We start from the raw sequence: 16,826 nt of genomic DNA, 5'->3' as shown, positions 1-16,826 counted from the left end.
TGGTGGTGTGGGAGACTGAACCTGGCACTTCAGAGCCTCAGGCACTAGAATCTTTTTGCATAACCATTATGCTATCTACCCCTATCCTCTCTACCTCTCTAGTTTCTCCTCCTCTCAATTTCTGTCCTATCCAATGGAAAAACAGAGGCCGCCAGGAGCATTGGATTCTTAGTGCTTGCACCAAGCCCCACCTGTAACCCTGGAGGCAAAAAAAGTATTTGGAATGGAAGTTAATGAGAGTAGAACCAGTTTAGGATGAAGTACAGTGTGAATCTTTGGTCTAAGCAAGCAGGATCTGGGTATCTGTAGTTGAAGTGGGTCCACACCACCATCCAGAGAACAGCTAGTTACTGAGAGAACTTTTCTATCAATCTAGACACAGGTTATAGCAGCAACAGCTGTTTCCCAGGCACTCCCCTCACCGTGTCCTGAAAATTAATAGCAGAAGCAACAATTATCATCCTAGCTAATATTTATTGGGTCTAGGAACCATGCATGTTAATCTCTTCACAGGAATAATCTAAATTTTTCCACATGCGAATCCTACCTGGTAGATTTCACTAATGTAATTTTACTGAAAAAAAAAAAAAAAGAAAGGAAGGAAGGAAGGAAGGAAGGAAGGAAGGAAGGAAGAAACTGGGACTGCTAGGATGTAGCTCATTCAGTAGGGTACACAGCCTACCATGCTCAAGGCCTTGGGTTCTAGCCCTGGCACCACATGGGAACATCATGACATGAACAAAGCTCCATGGATGATGGAGTGGTACTGTGGTGTCTCTCCCTCTCTCCTCACTCTCTCTAGAACAGAAAGAATAAAAAAGGGGAGTTGGGCAGTAGGGCAGCAGGTTAAGCAAAAGGACCAAAGCACAAGGACCGGCTGAAGGATCACGGTTCAAGCCCCCGGCTCCCCACCTGCAGGGGAGTCACTTCATAAGTGGTGAAGCAGGTCTGCAGGTGTCTGTCTTTCTCTCCCCCTCTCTGTCTTCCCCTCCTCTCTCCATTTCTCTCTGTCCTATCCAACAAAGATGACATCAATAACAACAACAATAACTATAACAATAAAACAAGGGCAACAAAAAAAGGGAATAAATAAATATTTTTTTAAAAAAAAGAAAGAATAAAAAAGGTGACTCAAGAGCAGTGCTATCACTCATGCTCAAGGCCCCAGCACTGCAAGGAAAAAAATGAATGAAGAATAGAAAAGAAAAAGAAGCTGGGGCTCTGAGATGGAAGTGATTTCCCTAAGATTATATAGTAAAAGCTATAATTCCAACCCACATCTCTCTGATGCCAATATTTGTGAGTTTAACCATTGTATGATAAGGAAAAAAAAGGAAATCATTCTATATCCATCAATGCATTTTTTAAAAATTTCTTTATTGGGGGATTAATAGTTTATAGTTGACAGTAAAGTACAATATTTTGTGCATGCATAACATTTCTTAGTTTTCCACATAATAATTTAACCCATAGTAGGTTCTCCTCTGCCATCATGTTCCAGGACCTGAATCCTACCCTCCCTCAGTCTTTTATTCAGTGCAGTACTCCAACTCCAGTTCAAATTCTGCTGTGTTTTCCCTTTTGTTCTTATTTTTCAACTTCTGTCTCTGAGTGAGATCATCCCATATTCATCCTTCTCTTTCTGAATTATCATCAATACATTTTTTTTGCCTCCAGGGTTATTGCTGGGGCTTTGGTGCCTGCACTACGAATCCACTGCTCCTGGAGGCTATTTTTCCCATTTTGTTGCCCTTGTTGTTGTGCTTGTTGTAGTTGTTATTGTTGCCATAGCTGTTGTTGTTGTTGGATAGGACAGAGAGAAATGGAGAGAGGAGGGGAAGACAGAGGAGGAAAGATAGACACCTGCAGACCTGCTTCACCACTTGTGAAGCGACCTCTTGCAAGTGGGGAGCCAGGGGCTTGAACTGGGATCCTAATGCTGGCCCTTGTGCTTTGAGCCATGTGCGCTTAAGCCGCTGCGCTACCGCCTGACTCCCTAGTCAATACATTTTAACACATTTTCAATAAGCTTAAATATTTTGTTATATATGATATAAAATATGCTAGAAATTTGTACTATGTGCTAGATCTGTACATGTATCACTTCCTCTGGGGCAGGTAACACTAGAGTTATTGTTCCCAGGGTGTAGATAGAATCTTTAAAGCCCAGAAAAAGCTTTAATGTAACTTTCCCAAGGTCACAATGTTTAGAAGTCAGTACAGGGAATTGAACTCATAGAAGATAGGCTCCCCACCTGCAGGGGGGGGGTCCCTTCATGGAGGTCTGCAGGTATCTTTCTCTCCCCCAATCTGTCTTCCCCTCCTCTCTCCATTTCTCTCTGTCCTATCCAACAATGACATCAATAACAATAAAAATAACCACGACAATGATAAAACCATAAGGGCAACAAAAGAGGGAAAAAAATAGTCTCCAGGAGCAGTGGATTAGTGGATTCTTAGCACAGGCACCGAGTCCCAGCAGTAACCCTGGAGGCAAAAAAAAAAAAAAAAAAAAGACAGGGTTTGGGATTGGGTTCAGTAAGAGTAAACAGAATATTGGGAATAGGGGGATTGGTGAATGGGGCAGCAGAGCTGAAGAGAAGTGCCATGGCTGGAGCCAGTGCCTATCCTGGAGGATTGTGGGGTGGAGGTAGTGGGGTGGGTAGGTGTGTAGGTGGGAGAAAACCACAAAGCAGAGTGAGCACAAGATCAGTAGTGGCTGAGATTTGACTGAGACCTAAAGAATGAGGGTCTCATTCTTTAAAGGGAAGTGAAGGAAACAAGTGATCATATGCTGGACAATGATAAGGGAGACAGGAAACTGAGCAGAGGCTGGAGCTGGTGCAGCCTCAGTGGGTGAGGATAGGCCTTGCCAGGTCCTGGCAGTGTGCCCAGCTGGACTTCAGAGGACCAGCCCCCCTTCTTCCCTTGTTAGCTACAGTGGACAGTTTGGCCAAGCAAATCCAAGTCAGATAACAGAGGGTGGCCCTTCAGAGATCACCTCCCCCTCAGGCTCTGGATAATAACAATAATCTATGATGGACTAGGCAATGTATTAAGTAAGCAGAGTGTAGACATTTTATTCTCATGGTGCCCTGTGAAAAGCATGCAGAAGTAGCAATTATTTCCACTTGGGCACAGGCACAGTGAATCGACCTGCTCAAAGAAATCCAACTAGTGAAGGAGCAGGGACTCAAACCCAGGTGGACTCAAAAACAGGCTTTCTTAACTGTGAGACCATCCTAAGAGGCTGCCAGGTTCTTGAAACAAATAGAACTTTGCCTCCCACTATAGCTCCAATTGCCTTCTCTTCTCTCTTGGGCTGTAGACCCCTGGAAAAGGTCTTTTTGCTGTCGTCTCAGTCCATTCTCTCTATCTAATGCCCGAGACAGGGTGACATAGAATGTGGTAAAGCATGAGGTCAAGGTCTCTGGATTCATAGTGCAGGCACTGTTTGTCATACTGTATTACCACTGTCTACTTCTGCTATTTGATTGTCTGTTTCCTGAAAAGGATTATTTCTACTTCACATAATATTTTCTTAGTAAATACCCACCGAATAAAAGAAGAAAGAAGCATATGGACATCTCTAGAGAAAATAAATGAAGGTGGTCTGGAAGTGGTGCAGTGGATAAAGCACTGAACTCTCAAGCATGAAGTCCTGAGTTCAAGTCCTGGAAGCACATGTATCAGAGTGATGTCTGGTTCTCTCTCTCTCTCTCCTTCTCTCTCTTTCTCTCTCTCCCTTCTATCTTTCTCATTAATAGGTAAATAATTTTTTTTTGCCTCCAGGGTTATTGCTGGGCTCGGTGCCTGCACCATGAATCCACCGCTCCTGGAGGCCATTTTTCCCCCTTTTTGTTGCCCTAGTTGTTGCAGCCTCGTTGCGGTTACTATTGCCATTGTTGACGTTGCTTTGTTGTGGGATAGGACAGAGAGAAATGGAGAGAGGAGGGGAAGACAGAGAGGGGGAGAGAAAGATAGACACCTGCAGACCTGCTTCACCGCCTGTGAAGCGACTCCCCTGCAGGTGGGGAGCCGGGGCTCGAACCAGGATCCTTACGCCGGTCCCTGCGCTTTGAGCCACGTGCGCTTAACCCACTGCGCCACCGCCTGACCCCCTTTTTTCATTTTTTTAACTTAAAAATTGTGGTAGTAGCCAGGAGAGAGCTCATCTGAATCAAACCCAAGGCTTACACAAGCTCTACTAATGAGCTACAACCCTAGTCTCTACCATATTTTTATTAGATTTTGGTCATTCACACATTTGCACTGCTTCCACCCTTTTGTTGTTGTTGTTGTTGTTATTATTTCCCAGAGCATTGCTCAAGTCTGGGTATTGGTGTTGCTGAGGATTGAACCTGGATCAGTGCTATCACTCCATATGCAGTCACATTTCCTTCTGTACTTTTGCTCAAATACAACTAGGGTGGTTAGATTTTTTTGGGCAGATTCAATTACAAACCCAAGTTCATTTGGAACACAAACATTGAATGTGATCTGGCTTATGGCCATCCCACCCTGAAAATACCTGACTCATCCTGGTCTCAGAAGCTAAGCAATACTTAAACAGGAGATAGTATTCGAATAGCAGGTGCTATAGGCTGTGGTCAGGTAGCTGGTAGAATGTTGGATTTGCAAGTGTGAGGTTCTGAATTTAACTGCTAGCATTGTATGTACTAGAGTGATGCTCTGGCTTCTCTCTCTCTCTCCTTCTCTCTCTCTCTCTCGTTGGAAATATATTTTTAAAAGTGTGTTCTTTGGTCTCTGACCAAGGCCATTGGTCTAAGCATTTGAGCATACAGGGGAAATCCAAACATTTCTGCAAAGCAACAGATGGGAAATGTCCCAGGAATAAATCAGTTAATTCTTGGCAGTCCAAAAGTATATAGTATGCAAACTCTATTTTGGAAGCTGCAAGAATCTGCTTGAATCACAAGACTTTCAGATGTCAGAAAAGTCATTCTCAGATATTTCTCAGGTAAAATTAGTCAAGAATTAGTAGATTGAAGAGCAACTGTTGATAAGTGCCTTGACTTCCAGCTTCAAAGAATAGAACTTTTTACTCTGCCTTTCCAGTAAAATAGAAGAGAATGTGGAATGTGGAAACACAGAAAGTTAAAGCTAGAAGACATTTGAGGAATCAGTCAGATCTCCATGTTTTTAATCCATGTAAGCCTTTTATTTATGCATCTGTCATCGATTTTCTCAGCGTGTAATGACTGGAACCAAATATTGGCTCTACCACTTACTTCCTGTAAAACATTGGTTATGACTAAGTCTCTTCAGCTTTTAAAACCATTACTTTATTTTATAATCTGTAAAATGATGATAATAAAGCTTTCAGAGGGGTGTGGTTAGAATTAATAGTGTTGATGTATGTAAAGCCCTAAAAAACAGTGCCTGGAACATAGTACATACTATATAAATTCCTGCTATTATTGATACATATTGAATTATTCTTCTCCACTTCTCTCCTCCTCTGATCTCACCTCCCCCCCTCCATTCTTGTTTTTTTTTTTTTTTCTGGAAAGAGGAGGGGAAGACAGAGAGAGAGGGGAGAGAAAGATAGACACCTGCAGACCTGCTTCACCGCCCGTGAAGCGACTCCCCTGCAGGTGGGGAGCCTGGGGCTCGAACTGGGATCCTTACGCCGGTCCCTGCGCTTTGAGCCACGTGCGCTTAACCCACTGCGCCACCGCCCGACTCCCTCCATTCTTGTTTTTATTACTCAGTTGGAATTTTAAAAATTTCATTTGAAATGTCCTACAATTTCATTCTGCTTCATGGTTGTTTCTGGGGGAAATTTTCTCAGCAGGTATGTGTTGAATTCTGTTTTCTGATTTTTCTAAAAATGATTTTATATGAATCTACTGCTAATACTCTCCATGTGCTGAGAGGTAGTTTCATTCTACCATTTCCCAGTTATGGAAGTTGAGTCTCAAAAAAGGAAAAGACACCTGCCCAAGGTCACACAGGGAGTGGCTAAATCAAGGGTTTCTGACCAAGGCTTTTTCTACGTGGCACAGATTCTGAGAGCATTGACCTTGAATACTGCTATTATTTGAGCATTCTTTTTAATTTTTTTATTTACTTATTTTTATTATTGGATAGAGAAAGATAGAAATTGAGAGAAAATGGGGAGGTAGAGGGGAAGACAGAGACACCTGAAGCCCTGCTTTACCACTTATGAAGCTTTTCCCCTGCAGGTGGAGACCAGGGGTTTAAACCTGGGTCCTTGTGCACTGTAATGTGTATTGAGCATTTTTATCCATTGCACCACCTCCCAGACCTGAGCATTTTTAAACTCTGTCTTTTACCAGAGAGACATGAGCACTTTGTGATTTCAAATATGCTCCCACATATATATTTCCTTTCTCTCAAAATGGCAAGCAACTTCTTTCCAGGAAAAAGACTATGTGACTTGACTACTTTGAAATTGTCATCATATGCCCAACATGTAGGAGTAGGGATTACTATCTATAACACTTCGGATTACTAGAGGCAGATGCTTGGTAAACAGACCTAATAACACCCTACTCCTTAAAAGAAAAAGAAGCATGGATGCAGCCTGGGAGATAGTGTAGTGATTAGAGCTTTAGACATAGGGGCATGAGGTCCAAAGTTTGGTCTCTGGCATTGTATATGCTAGAGAGATGCTCTGTTCCTCTCTTGTTAATAAATATATTAATTTACATATAAATGGAGGAGGTAGGATAATATCAATCAAGAACTTATTATGTTTCAGTCACTAACTAGGCTGAGAGTTTTCATCGCCACTTCATTTATACCCCAGAAAATTTTCAAAGGATTGCCATTTTCACATTTGAAATCAGGAAAACAGGCTCAGAAGTTCAGGCTAGTTACTCTGACACTACTTACTTTTCACAAGTAAATGTTCAAGTCTGACACTTCACTTGTGGACTATAATCTTCTAGAGTCCAACATGTTACATGTAAGTACAGTATAATTGCTAAAGCTGGACAGAAAAAGTCCTCATGCTTTTAACAGGGCAAAAAACATTTACCCCTTGAGAGAGCTATGAAATCAACCACATACACTGTGAAACTATAAACCATATTTTAATTTTTTTCTGTGACAATGTACAAAATACATATTTTCACCAAGTCACTAAGAGAAAAGTGATGAATATGCCTATCTTGCTCATAGGAAGAGACCTCTTTTTACTAATCTAGGCAACCTGGCCCTTTTCTTCCCACGACATTTTATCCATATTAGAGTTTTGACTGGAAGACAAAAAAATATAAGCTATAGAAGTTATTTGAAGAAGGATACTTAAACCTGATGAGTCTCACAGGCAGGAAAGGCCCAAACCTGGAAAATTTTTTGTACCTGTATTAGACTGAAAAATGGCTTCTGAGCAACCCAGGAGGTGATACAGGATAAATAATCTACTTCTTAGGGCTGGGTGGTAGCACACCTGGTTGAGCTGCACATATTACAGTGCTCAGGGACCCAGGTTCAAGCCCCTAGTCCCTACCTAAAGGAGGGAAGCTCTACTAGCAGTGAAGCAGTGCCACAGGTCTCCCTCTCCCTCTACCTCTCCTTCTCCATCTTTAGCTCCCCTTCCCTCTTAATCTAAATTAATTAAATTTAAAAAGTAATTTTTCCTATTATCTTTATTAGTTTATTGGATAAAAACAGAGTGAAACTGAGGCAAATGGGGAAATAGAGAGGCAGAGAGACACCTGCAACACTGATTCACCACTTGTGAAGATTTCCCCCTGCGGGTGGGGACTGGGGACTTGAACCCAGGTCCTGAGCATTGTAACATGTGTGCTCAACCAGGTGTGCCACCACCTGGCCCCAATTATATATATATATTAAAGTTTTTATTTATAAAATGGAAACACTGACAAGGCCATAGGATAAGAGGGGTACAATTCCACACAATTCCCCCCACCGGAACTCCATATCCCATCCCTTCCCCTGATAGCTTTCCTTTTCTTTAACCCTCTGGGAGCATGGACCCAGGGTCATTATGGGGTGCAGGAGGTGGAAGGTCTGGCTTCTGTAATTGCTTCTCTGCTGAACATGGCCATTGGCAGGTTTGATCCATACTCCCAGCCTATCTCTCTCTTTCCCTAGTGGGGCAGGGATCTGGGGAAGTGGGGCTCCAGGACACATGGTGGGGTCGTCTGCCCTGATGAGTCCAGTTGGCATCATGGTAGCATCTGGAATCTGGTGGCTGAAAAAGAGTTAAGATAAAAAGCAGAGCAAATTGTTAACTAATCATGAAACTAAAGGCAAGAATATTGCAGATGAAGATTTGGGGTCTCCATGCTGAAAAAAGCTACTAGGTCTATATTAGGTATATTCCAAGGATCCCATGACTTTACTAGTTTTTGCCTGAGCCTGACATCTGATATGCAGGTGACCTAAGCTATTGTCTGGAGGGATGTTGCCATGGTTGGAAAAAGGACGAGAAAGCTGGATCAGGGAAGAGAGTAGCTCCTAAATATGGGAAAGGTGTGTAAATATTGTTAACTGTTAACCCCACTGATCTGATCAGGGGCCCATATTCAGCACAGGAGCCTCTGTAACCTCTGCATCCCTGTATGTCTGAGCTCATATTCTAGGGTCATGGCTAGGAACATTACAGCTGCACTAATTTCAGGACCCATCATCCTCAGGTGATAGAGTATGTTATTCAACCTTCCTTCGGAGAATGGAACATTCCCTACCATTGTTGATTCACATTGAGGGCCAGGTCCAATAGGGACCCACAGAGGGGTCCATTCTGTTGTTCCTGATGGAAATGACCAGTGACAGTGGTGAGAGGGATCTGTTAGAGGTCCAGGCCCATCATGTCTGTGTGGGAATTCCAGGACTCCCTGACTAGGGTCCCAGGTGAATAAAAATATTTTTTTTAACAATTACCTCTAAAGCATAAGGTTCTGAGTTCAACTCCCTTGCATTGCATATCCCACAATGCTGCTCTGGTTCTCACAGTCCCTCCCTCCCTCACCTCCTCCCTCCTTTCCTCTCCCTCTCCTTCATTAATAAAAATAAATAAACATTAAGAAAAGAAAAAATACAAGAAAGATGGGGGAGATAGTTATAATGTTTATGCAAAAAGACTTTCATGCATGAAGCTCTAAGGTCCCAGGTTAAATTTCCAGCACCACCATAAGCCAGAACTGAGCATTGTTCTGTCATATCTTTCTCCCTTTCTCATAAAAAATAATTAAATAGGGAACTGGGTGGTAGAACATCTGCTTAAGCACATGTTACAATGCTCAAGGACCCAGGTTTGAGCCTCTGGTCCCTACCTGCAAGGGGGAAATCTTTGCAAATGGTGAAGCAGTGCTACAGGTTTCTCTCTTCTCTCTCCCTCTCTATCTCCCCCTCCCCTCTCAATTTCTGACTGTCTCTATCCAATAAGTAAAAAAAGATAATTAAAAAAATAATTAAGTAATAACATATATTTTTAAAATATTTTATTTATTGTATTAATGAGAAGGATGGAGAGAGAGAAAGGGCCAGACATCAGTCTAGTACATGTGCTGCTGGGCACTGAACTCAGGCCCTCATGCTTGAGAGTCTAGTTCCTTAACCACTGAGCCACCTCCTGGACCACATAACATATTTTTAAAAAGATGTTTGTGCCTGAGGCTCTGAGGACCCAACTTCAATCTGCCACACCATCATAAGTCAAAGCTGAGCAGTGCTCTGGTCTCTTTCTCTCTTTCTGTCCCTCTCTCATTAAAATAAAATAAAAATTAAATTAAATTAAAAAGAAAAATGTTTGGGGCCAAGTGGTGACACACCAGGTTAAATTCACACATTACAGTGTGCAAGCACCCAGTTTCAAGCCCTTGATGCCACCTGCAGGGAGAGACTTCACAAGTGGTGAAGCAGGGCTGCAAGTGTTTCTCTGTCTCATTCCCTCCCCTCCTCTCAATTTCTCTTTGTCTCTATCCAATAATAAGTAAATAAAATATTTTTAAAATTTATTTCTTTATTGGGGAATTAATGTTTTACATTCAACTGTAAGTACAATAGTTTGTTCATGCATAACATTCCCCAGTTTCCCATTTAACAATACAACCCCCACTATGTCATTTATCATCCTTCATGGACCTGTATTCTCCCCACCCACACACCCCAGAGTCTTTTACTTTGGTGCGATATACCAATTAACTTGTGTTTTCCTTTCTGATCTTGTTTTTCAACTATAAAATATTTTTTAAAAAGATGTTACACGCCATTTTCAGCCGATCTTGGATGGACTTCTAAAAATTCATGTTAAATAAAATCAGTCAGAAGGATGAACATGGGATGATCTCACTCTCAGGCAGATGTTGAAAAACAAGATCAGAAGAGAAAACACAAACAGAACCTGAACTGGAATTGGCGTATTGCACCAAAGTAAAAGACTCTGGGGGTGGGGGTGGGGTGGGGGAGAATACAGGTCCAAAAAGGATGACAGAGGACTTAGTGGGGGTTGTATTGTTATATGGAAAACTGGGAAATGCTATGTATGTACAAACTATTGTATTTACTGTCAAATGTAAAACATGAATTCCCCAATAAAGAAATAAAAAATAAATTAAATAAAGTTCAAATTCTAGGGGCTGGGTTGTGGTGCACCGGGTTAAGCACACATAGTACAAAGTGCAAGGACTTGTGCAAGAACCTGCCCCCAGCTCCCCACCTGCAGGGGGTATGCTTCAGAAGCAGTGAAGCAGGTCTGCAGGTTTCTATCTTTCTGTCGCTCTGTCTTCCCCTTCCCGCTCAACTTCTCTCTGCCCTATCCAAAAAACTGGAAAAAATGCCCACAGGAACAGTGGATTTGTAGTGCAGATATCAAGCCCCAGATATAACACTGAAGGCAAAAACAAACAAACAAAAGAATGGGACTATATCAAATTGAAAAGCTTCTGCACAGCAAAAGAAACCACCAAACAAAGAGGCCTTCCACAGAATGGGAGAAGATCTTTACATGCCATACATCAGACAAGAGGCTAATAAGCAAAAAATATTAAGAGCTCACCATACTCAGCAACAAAACATATAACCCTATCCAAAAATGGGGAGAGGATATAAGGAGAATATTCTCCATAGAAGAGATCCAAAAGGCCAACAAACATGAAAACATTCTCCAAATCATTGATGGTCAAAGGAATGCAAATAAAGACAACAATGAGATACCACTTCACTCCTGTGAGAATGTAATGCATCAGAAAAGACAGCAGCAATAAATGCTGGAGAGGTTGTGGGGACAAAGGAACCCACCTGCACTGCTGGTGGGAATGTCAATTGGTCCAGCTCCTGTGAAGAGCAGGCTGGCAAACTCTCAGAAGGCTAGAAATGGACCTACCGTATGGCCCTGCAATTCCCCTCCTGGAGATATATCCTAAGGAACCAAACATATTGATCCAAAAAGATCTCTGTATACCTATGTTCATAGCAGCACAATTTGTAATAGCCCAAACCTGGAAGCAACACAGGTGTCCCAACAACAGATGAGTGGCTGAGCAAGTCATGGTCTATATACATAATGGAATACTACTAAGCTATTAAAAACGGTGAATTCACCTTCTCCACCCCACCTTGGATGGAGCTTGATGGAGTCATCTCAAGTGAGATAAGTAAGAAATAGAAGGATGCATACGGGATGAACTCACTCATAGAAGTTGAAAAACAGTATCACAAGGGAAAACACTAAGCAGAACTTGGACTGGAGTTGTTGTATTGCAACAAAGTAAAAGACTGGGGTGGTCAGGAGGGTTCAGGTCCTGCAACCTGATGGCAGAGGAGGACCTAGTGGGGGTTGAAATGTTATGTGGAAAACTGGGAAATGTTACGCATGTAAAACTATTGTATTTTACTGTTGACTGTAAACTGTTAATTTCCTAATAAAGAAAATTTAAAATTCAAATAAAAAATAAATAAAAATAATAAAAAGATGTTACAGATCAACATCTTTAAAAAAAAGTCCCCTGGAAGGTCCAAATCTATGGTATATGTAAATGTTAACCAGATTAATTAACCATGTTAATCTATGGTATATGTAAATTAGGTCCAAATCTATGGTATATGTAAATGTTAACCAGTTTGGAAGAAGAATGAAGATATGATTAAGTTGAGGATTGTTTTTTTTGCCTCCAGGGTTATCGCTGGGGCTCGGTATTTGTACTATACATAATCCACTGCTCTAGGCGGCTATTTTGTTGCTATTATTATTGTTGTGGATAGGACAGAGAGAAATTGAGAGAGGCTGGGAAGGTTGACAGTGGGAGAGAAAGACCCCTGCAGACCTGCTTCACTGCTTGTCAAGCGACCCCCCTGCAGTTGGGAAGCTGGGTGCTTGAACCGGGATATTTGCGTGGGGCCTTGCACTCCATACTATGTGTGCTTAACCTGGTGCGCTATCCTGGTGCCCCCAAGGATCTTTTTTGAAAACTTATTTATTTAGAGAAGTTGACATGGAAGGAGAGAGAGAGAGAGATTGCTTTACTGATCGTGAAACTTTCCCCACAGGTGGGTACTAGGGGCTTGAACCTGGGTTCTTGTGCATGATAACATGCACTTGTGCAGGTATGCCACCACCTGGCCCAAACTGAAGACCTTGAAATGGAGGATTATTCTGTATTACCTAGGTGGGTTTTAAACACAGATGTCCTTTCATGAAAGACACAGAGAGATATCATATACCCATAGAGATGGAGGTCATGTCTAGACAGAATCAGATAATGAAGTGATACAGCTGCAGGCCAAGGAGTTCTTTTCTCCAGCTGAAGTCACAGAGGCAAGGAAATGATTCTCCACTAATCTCCAGAGATTGCTATCATTTTGACTTTGGTCTAATGAAACTGGTTTCAGAATTTGGTCTACAGAACTGTGAGAGAACACATTTATATAGTACTAAGTGACCAAATTTGTGGTAACCTGTTATAATAGCACAGGAAACAAATAAGAGTATACTGCTGCTATTATTTTTTTTTAAGATTTTATTTATTTATTAATGAGAAAGACAGGAGGAGAGAGAGAGAAAGAACCAGACATCACTCTGGCACATGTGCTGCCAGGGATCGAACTCAGGATCTCATGTTTGAGAGTCCAAAGCTTTATCACTGCGCCACCTCCCAGTCCACAAATGCTGCTGTTATTAAAGTCTTAGCAAACTGCCACCTCTTTTCCCTTCCATCTGGCACTTTTAGAAAAGATTTCCAAAGATATCTTAATGTTTGGAAATTGTTTGGGATTGAGTGTCTCTTTTGCCATGCATTATGACAATATGTTGCTGGCTTTGAAAGTGACTGGGATCCATGTGGATTCAGTCGGCTAGGAAGGATCGTCAGTTTCCCCAATGAATGGGTACTCACGAGATGCACCACGGGAAGGTCGATCCAATGCATCCCAAACGCTAGAAGAAGAATGACAATATGTAGTTGCTTTTAAATGCTACTAGAATTTAGAATATTATTCCTATTTTATAGATGATCAAAGTGAGTCTCAAAAGTAAAAGGTACAGGGTCACACTTAATAGGTGATGGAACTAGTGTTCTAACTCAGGTCTGCTCAAATCTAAAGCACACACTTTTAACTTCTATTTTGTACTACCACTAGTTCTGTGGGTTAAGTCAGAGTTTTAATTACTATGTCAACTGATGATTTTTAAGGACACTTATCTGAAGAACATCTTCTAGGATTTTGGAGCAAAGGAGACCAGACTTGACTGCACTCAAGCTCAAAGAACAGCACTGCCACTTCTAACTTTTCCAGCAAAGCAAAGAGGATGACCAATTCTAGAACCATAGAAAATTTCAGATTTAAACTATCTCAGATCCATTTATTTGAACTTTCCAATTAATAGGTAAGAAAGTTGGATTTGAAGAGGGAGAGGTTTGCCCAAGAATCACATAGATAGACTTTATATTTTTTTTAATTTTCATTTATTTTTAACCAGAGCACTGTTTAATTCTGGCTTATGGTGGTCCAGGGGATTGAACCTGGGACATTGGGGTCTCAGGCATGAGAGTCTGTTTGCATAACCATTATGCTATCTACCCTCTGCATAAATAGACTTTAAAAGGTAAAGTTATGAAGAGACCATAATGATGTGACCACATCTTAAATGGGAGGGAGAGACATCAAGAATCAATAAATTTCTAGACTTAAAGGAATTTCTGTTTCTGGACCTCTTCAGTGTAGCTACTTTGGACAAAGGAATGGAAACTCACTATCCTCAGTAATGGCAAAAGCTTAACATTGTAAATCTTTTTTTTTTTCTTAAATATTTATATATTAATGAGAAAGATAGGAGGAGAGAGAAAGAACCAGACATCACTCTGGTACAAGTGCTGCTGGGGCTTGAACTCAGGACCTCATGCTTAAAAGTCTAATGCTTTATCCATTGTGGCAACTCCTGGGCCACACACAACATTGTACATCTTTACACACACTCGGTAAATACCTAATGCAAGCTACTAATATATTACTAGTTTATATATATATAATTTTAGTGGTTTTTTTTTTAAAGAATTTATTTACTTATTTATGAGAAAGATAGGAGGAGAGAGAAAGAACCAGACATCACTCTGGTACATGTGCTACCGGGGATTGAACTCAGAACCTCATGCTTGAGAGCCCAATGCTTTATCCACTGTGCCACCTCCTGGACGACTAATTTTAGTTTTTTAATGAGAGATTGAAACAGACTCAAACACTGCTTTGCTTTGACTTATGGTTGTGCTGGGGACTGAATTTAGGACTTTATAGCCTCAGGCATGAAAGTCTTTTGATATCTCCCCAGCTCCATCATTGTCTTTATATTTAGAGCGGTATTTTTAATGATAATGTATGCTCTCTACCGGGTACACCACTACCTGGCCCTCCTAAGGTGACTTAAAAAAAAGTTAAAGACTTTCACAAATCTTGGTAAAAAGCAAGTGTTCAATCGGCCAGGTGGTGGTGCACCTGGTTAAGCACTCATATTACAGTGCACAAGGACCCAGGTTCAAGCCCCTGGACCCCACCTGCAGAGGGAAAGCTTCAGGTGTCTCTCTCCCTCTCTATCTCCCCTCCCCTCTCAATTTCTCTGTTTTTATCTAATAATAAATATATATTTTAAAAAAGCAAGTATTCAAAAAAAGAAAAAAGCGCTGTTAGTAAACTTTAATTCACGACTGTAGCAGGGACAGCCACTGCCTTTAAGACACGTTGACCTCCGCTTCTAAGACTATACATCCCAACGTGCTCTATGTCCGAGTTCCGCCGCCCATTGCATTCTGGGGTTTGTAGTACGGCACTCAGTGGCGGTTTCTTCCAGCGCGCCGGCGCACTGGCTCCGATTCCCGGAAGAACCCACGGAGGCTCCCAGGATGAGCGGGTGGCGATGCCTGCTGCTGCGGCCGTGGCATTGACAGGACACGCGCTCTATGCTTTTCCGGCTGCTCGTCCCGCTCGGCCTCCTGTGCGCGCGGTTGCCCCTGCACCTTGGTGCGCCGGGCCCCGATGGCACCGCGCCCGACCCCGCCCACTACAGGTGAAGGGGGTCAGGCTCCCCGCCTTCCATAGTTGGGGAATGGGAAATGCAGACCGGGCCTCTTTCTTTTCCTCTCGTCCCAGGACGCTCACCCTGACCTGCTCGGAGCCCGGTACCGGGCTCCTGGCAGAAATCAGGTGGGGATTTCTTGATCTTCCCTTTGCTTGGTCTCGTTTTATGGCCCCCTGTCTTATTTCTCGTACCTCGCACCAGGGAGCGTGTCAAGGCCATGTTCTACCACGCTTACGACAGCTACCTGGAGAATGCCTTTCCCTACGACGAGCTGCGACCTCTCACCTGTGACGGGCACGACACCTGGGGCAGGTAGTGCGAGCTGAGGAGCCAGGGGGCGGCCGGGAGCTGGCTGTCTGGTCGTAGGCGGGAGGGTCAGCCGAGTCTGGTGGCTTCTCGGTCTTCTCACCGGTTCCTCAATAGCTCCTAGCCGAGGTGAGATCATGTCTCTCCTCCCCCCAACTTACACCAACATCACCAGGATCCACCCAGTGGAAAGTTGGATCCCCCAGTGGAAAAACTTCTGAGTAGTTTGGTGGACTGGACCTCTGGGCTCCAGCCACAACAGTAACAGGCACCAGCTGTGGGAACTTGGGAAGATCTCTGGAGTCATAGGCTATCGTGAAAAGAAGTTAAGAAACCAACTCCTTCATGTTATAAATAGGCGAACCGAACCAAGAGGGGATGTAACTCTCTCACACATGAAATTTCAGAGCCTTTGTTTTTAGTGTGTCTAAAACACATTTCCTCATTACGCTCGCTTCCCTGCTTGAGATCTCAGTTGAACTCAGCTCCAGTTAGTTCTCCGAATTACTCCCTATAGGCCATGTTCACAAATCACCCCATTTTATTTTTCTCATGACCCTTCTCACTCACTGTTACTATCGTTTCCACATACCTGCTAGTTTATCTTTTTCATATCCATTAGAATAAAAACTTATAAGAGATGGAATTCTCTGTCTTCTTCCATGCTGAGTGAAAAGTCCTAACATTTTGCTGAAGGTGTCACTGATTGTACTAAGCATTTTCCTCATGCCATGTTTTAATTCTCTTAACACAACTAGGAGTAAGTTAGTTATCACACCTGTTATACTTGTTTAACAAATAAATAAGTGGGGCCAGGTGGTGGCGCACCTGGTTGGGTGTGCATGTTACAGTGAGGTAAGGGCCGGGGTTCGAGCCCCTGGTCCCCACCTGCAGGGGGAAAGCTTTGCGAGTGGTGAAGCAGTGCTGCAGGTCTCTCTCTCTCTACCTTTATATCTCCCCTTTCCCTCTTGATTTCTGGCTGTCTCTATCCAAT

The 16,826-nt window shown here is 42.5% G+C and overlaps 1 protein-coding gene and 1 long non-coding RNA gene across 5 annotated transcripts in view; one reads left to right on the top strand and one right to left on the bottom strand.

Annotated features, from left to right (window-relative positions):
* Nucleotides 1–7,066: 7,066 nt before the first annotated feature.
* Nucleotides 7,067–16,011, bottom strand: LOC132537997 (uncharacterized). Its single transcript, XR_009549401.1, has 2 exons — nt 15,812–16,011; nt 7,067–8,209 (listed from the first exon to the last, which is right to left on the bottom strand). It is a non-coding gene; the product is annotated as an uncharacterized LOC132537997 (long non-coding RNA).
* The window catches only part of EDEM2 (ER degradation enhancing alpha-mannosidase like protein 2), a 42,664-nt gene continuing 41,076 nt past the window's right edge, over nt 15,239–16,826 (top strand). Inside the window, exons 1-2 of one of the 4 annotated variants that reach the window (XM_060188877.1) lie at nt 15,239–15,514; nt 15,728–15,838. In XM_060188877.1, the coding sequence (XP_060044860.1) occupies nt 15,408–15,514; nt 15,728–15,838 (218 nt within the window). In that variant the 5' untranslated portion in view covers nt 15,239–15,407. The remainder of the gene's footprint in view (nt 15,515–15,727; nt 15,839–16,826) is intronic. The other 3 variants (XM_060188873.1, XM_007522651.3, XM_007522652.3) reach the window with 3 other exon arrangements.

Source organism: Erinaceus europaeus, chromosome 1, assembly GCF_950295315.1.
Source record: "Erinaceus europaeus chromosome 1, mEriEur2.1, whole genome shotgun sequence".
In the NCBI taxonomy this organism is placed as follows: domain Eukaryota; kingdom Metazoa; phylum Chordata; class Mammalia; order Eulipotyphla; family Erinaceidae; genus Erinaceus; species Erinaceus europaeus.
Note: the sequence above shows the minus strand (reverse complement) of the source record. Positions and strands in the feature narration are given on the sequence as shown.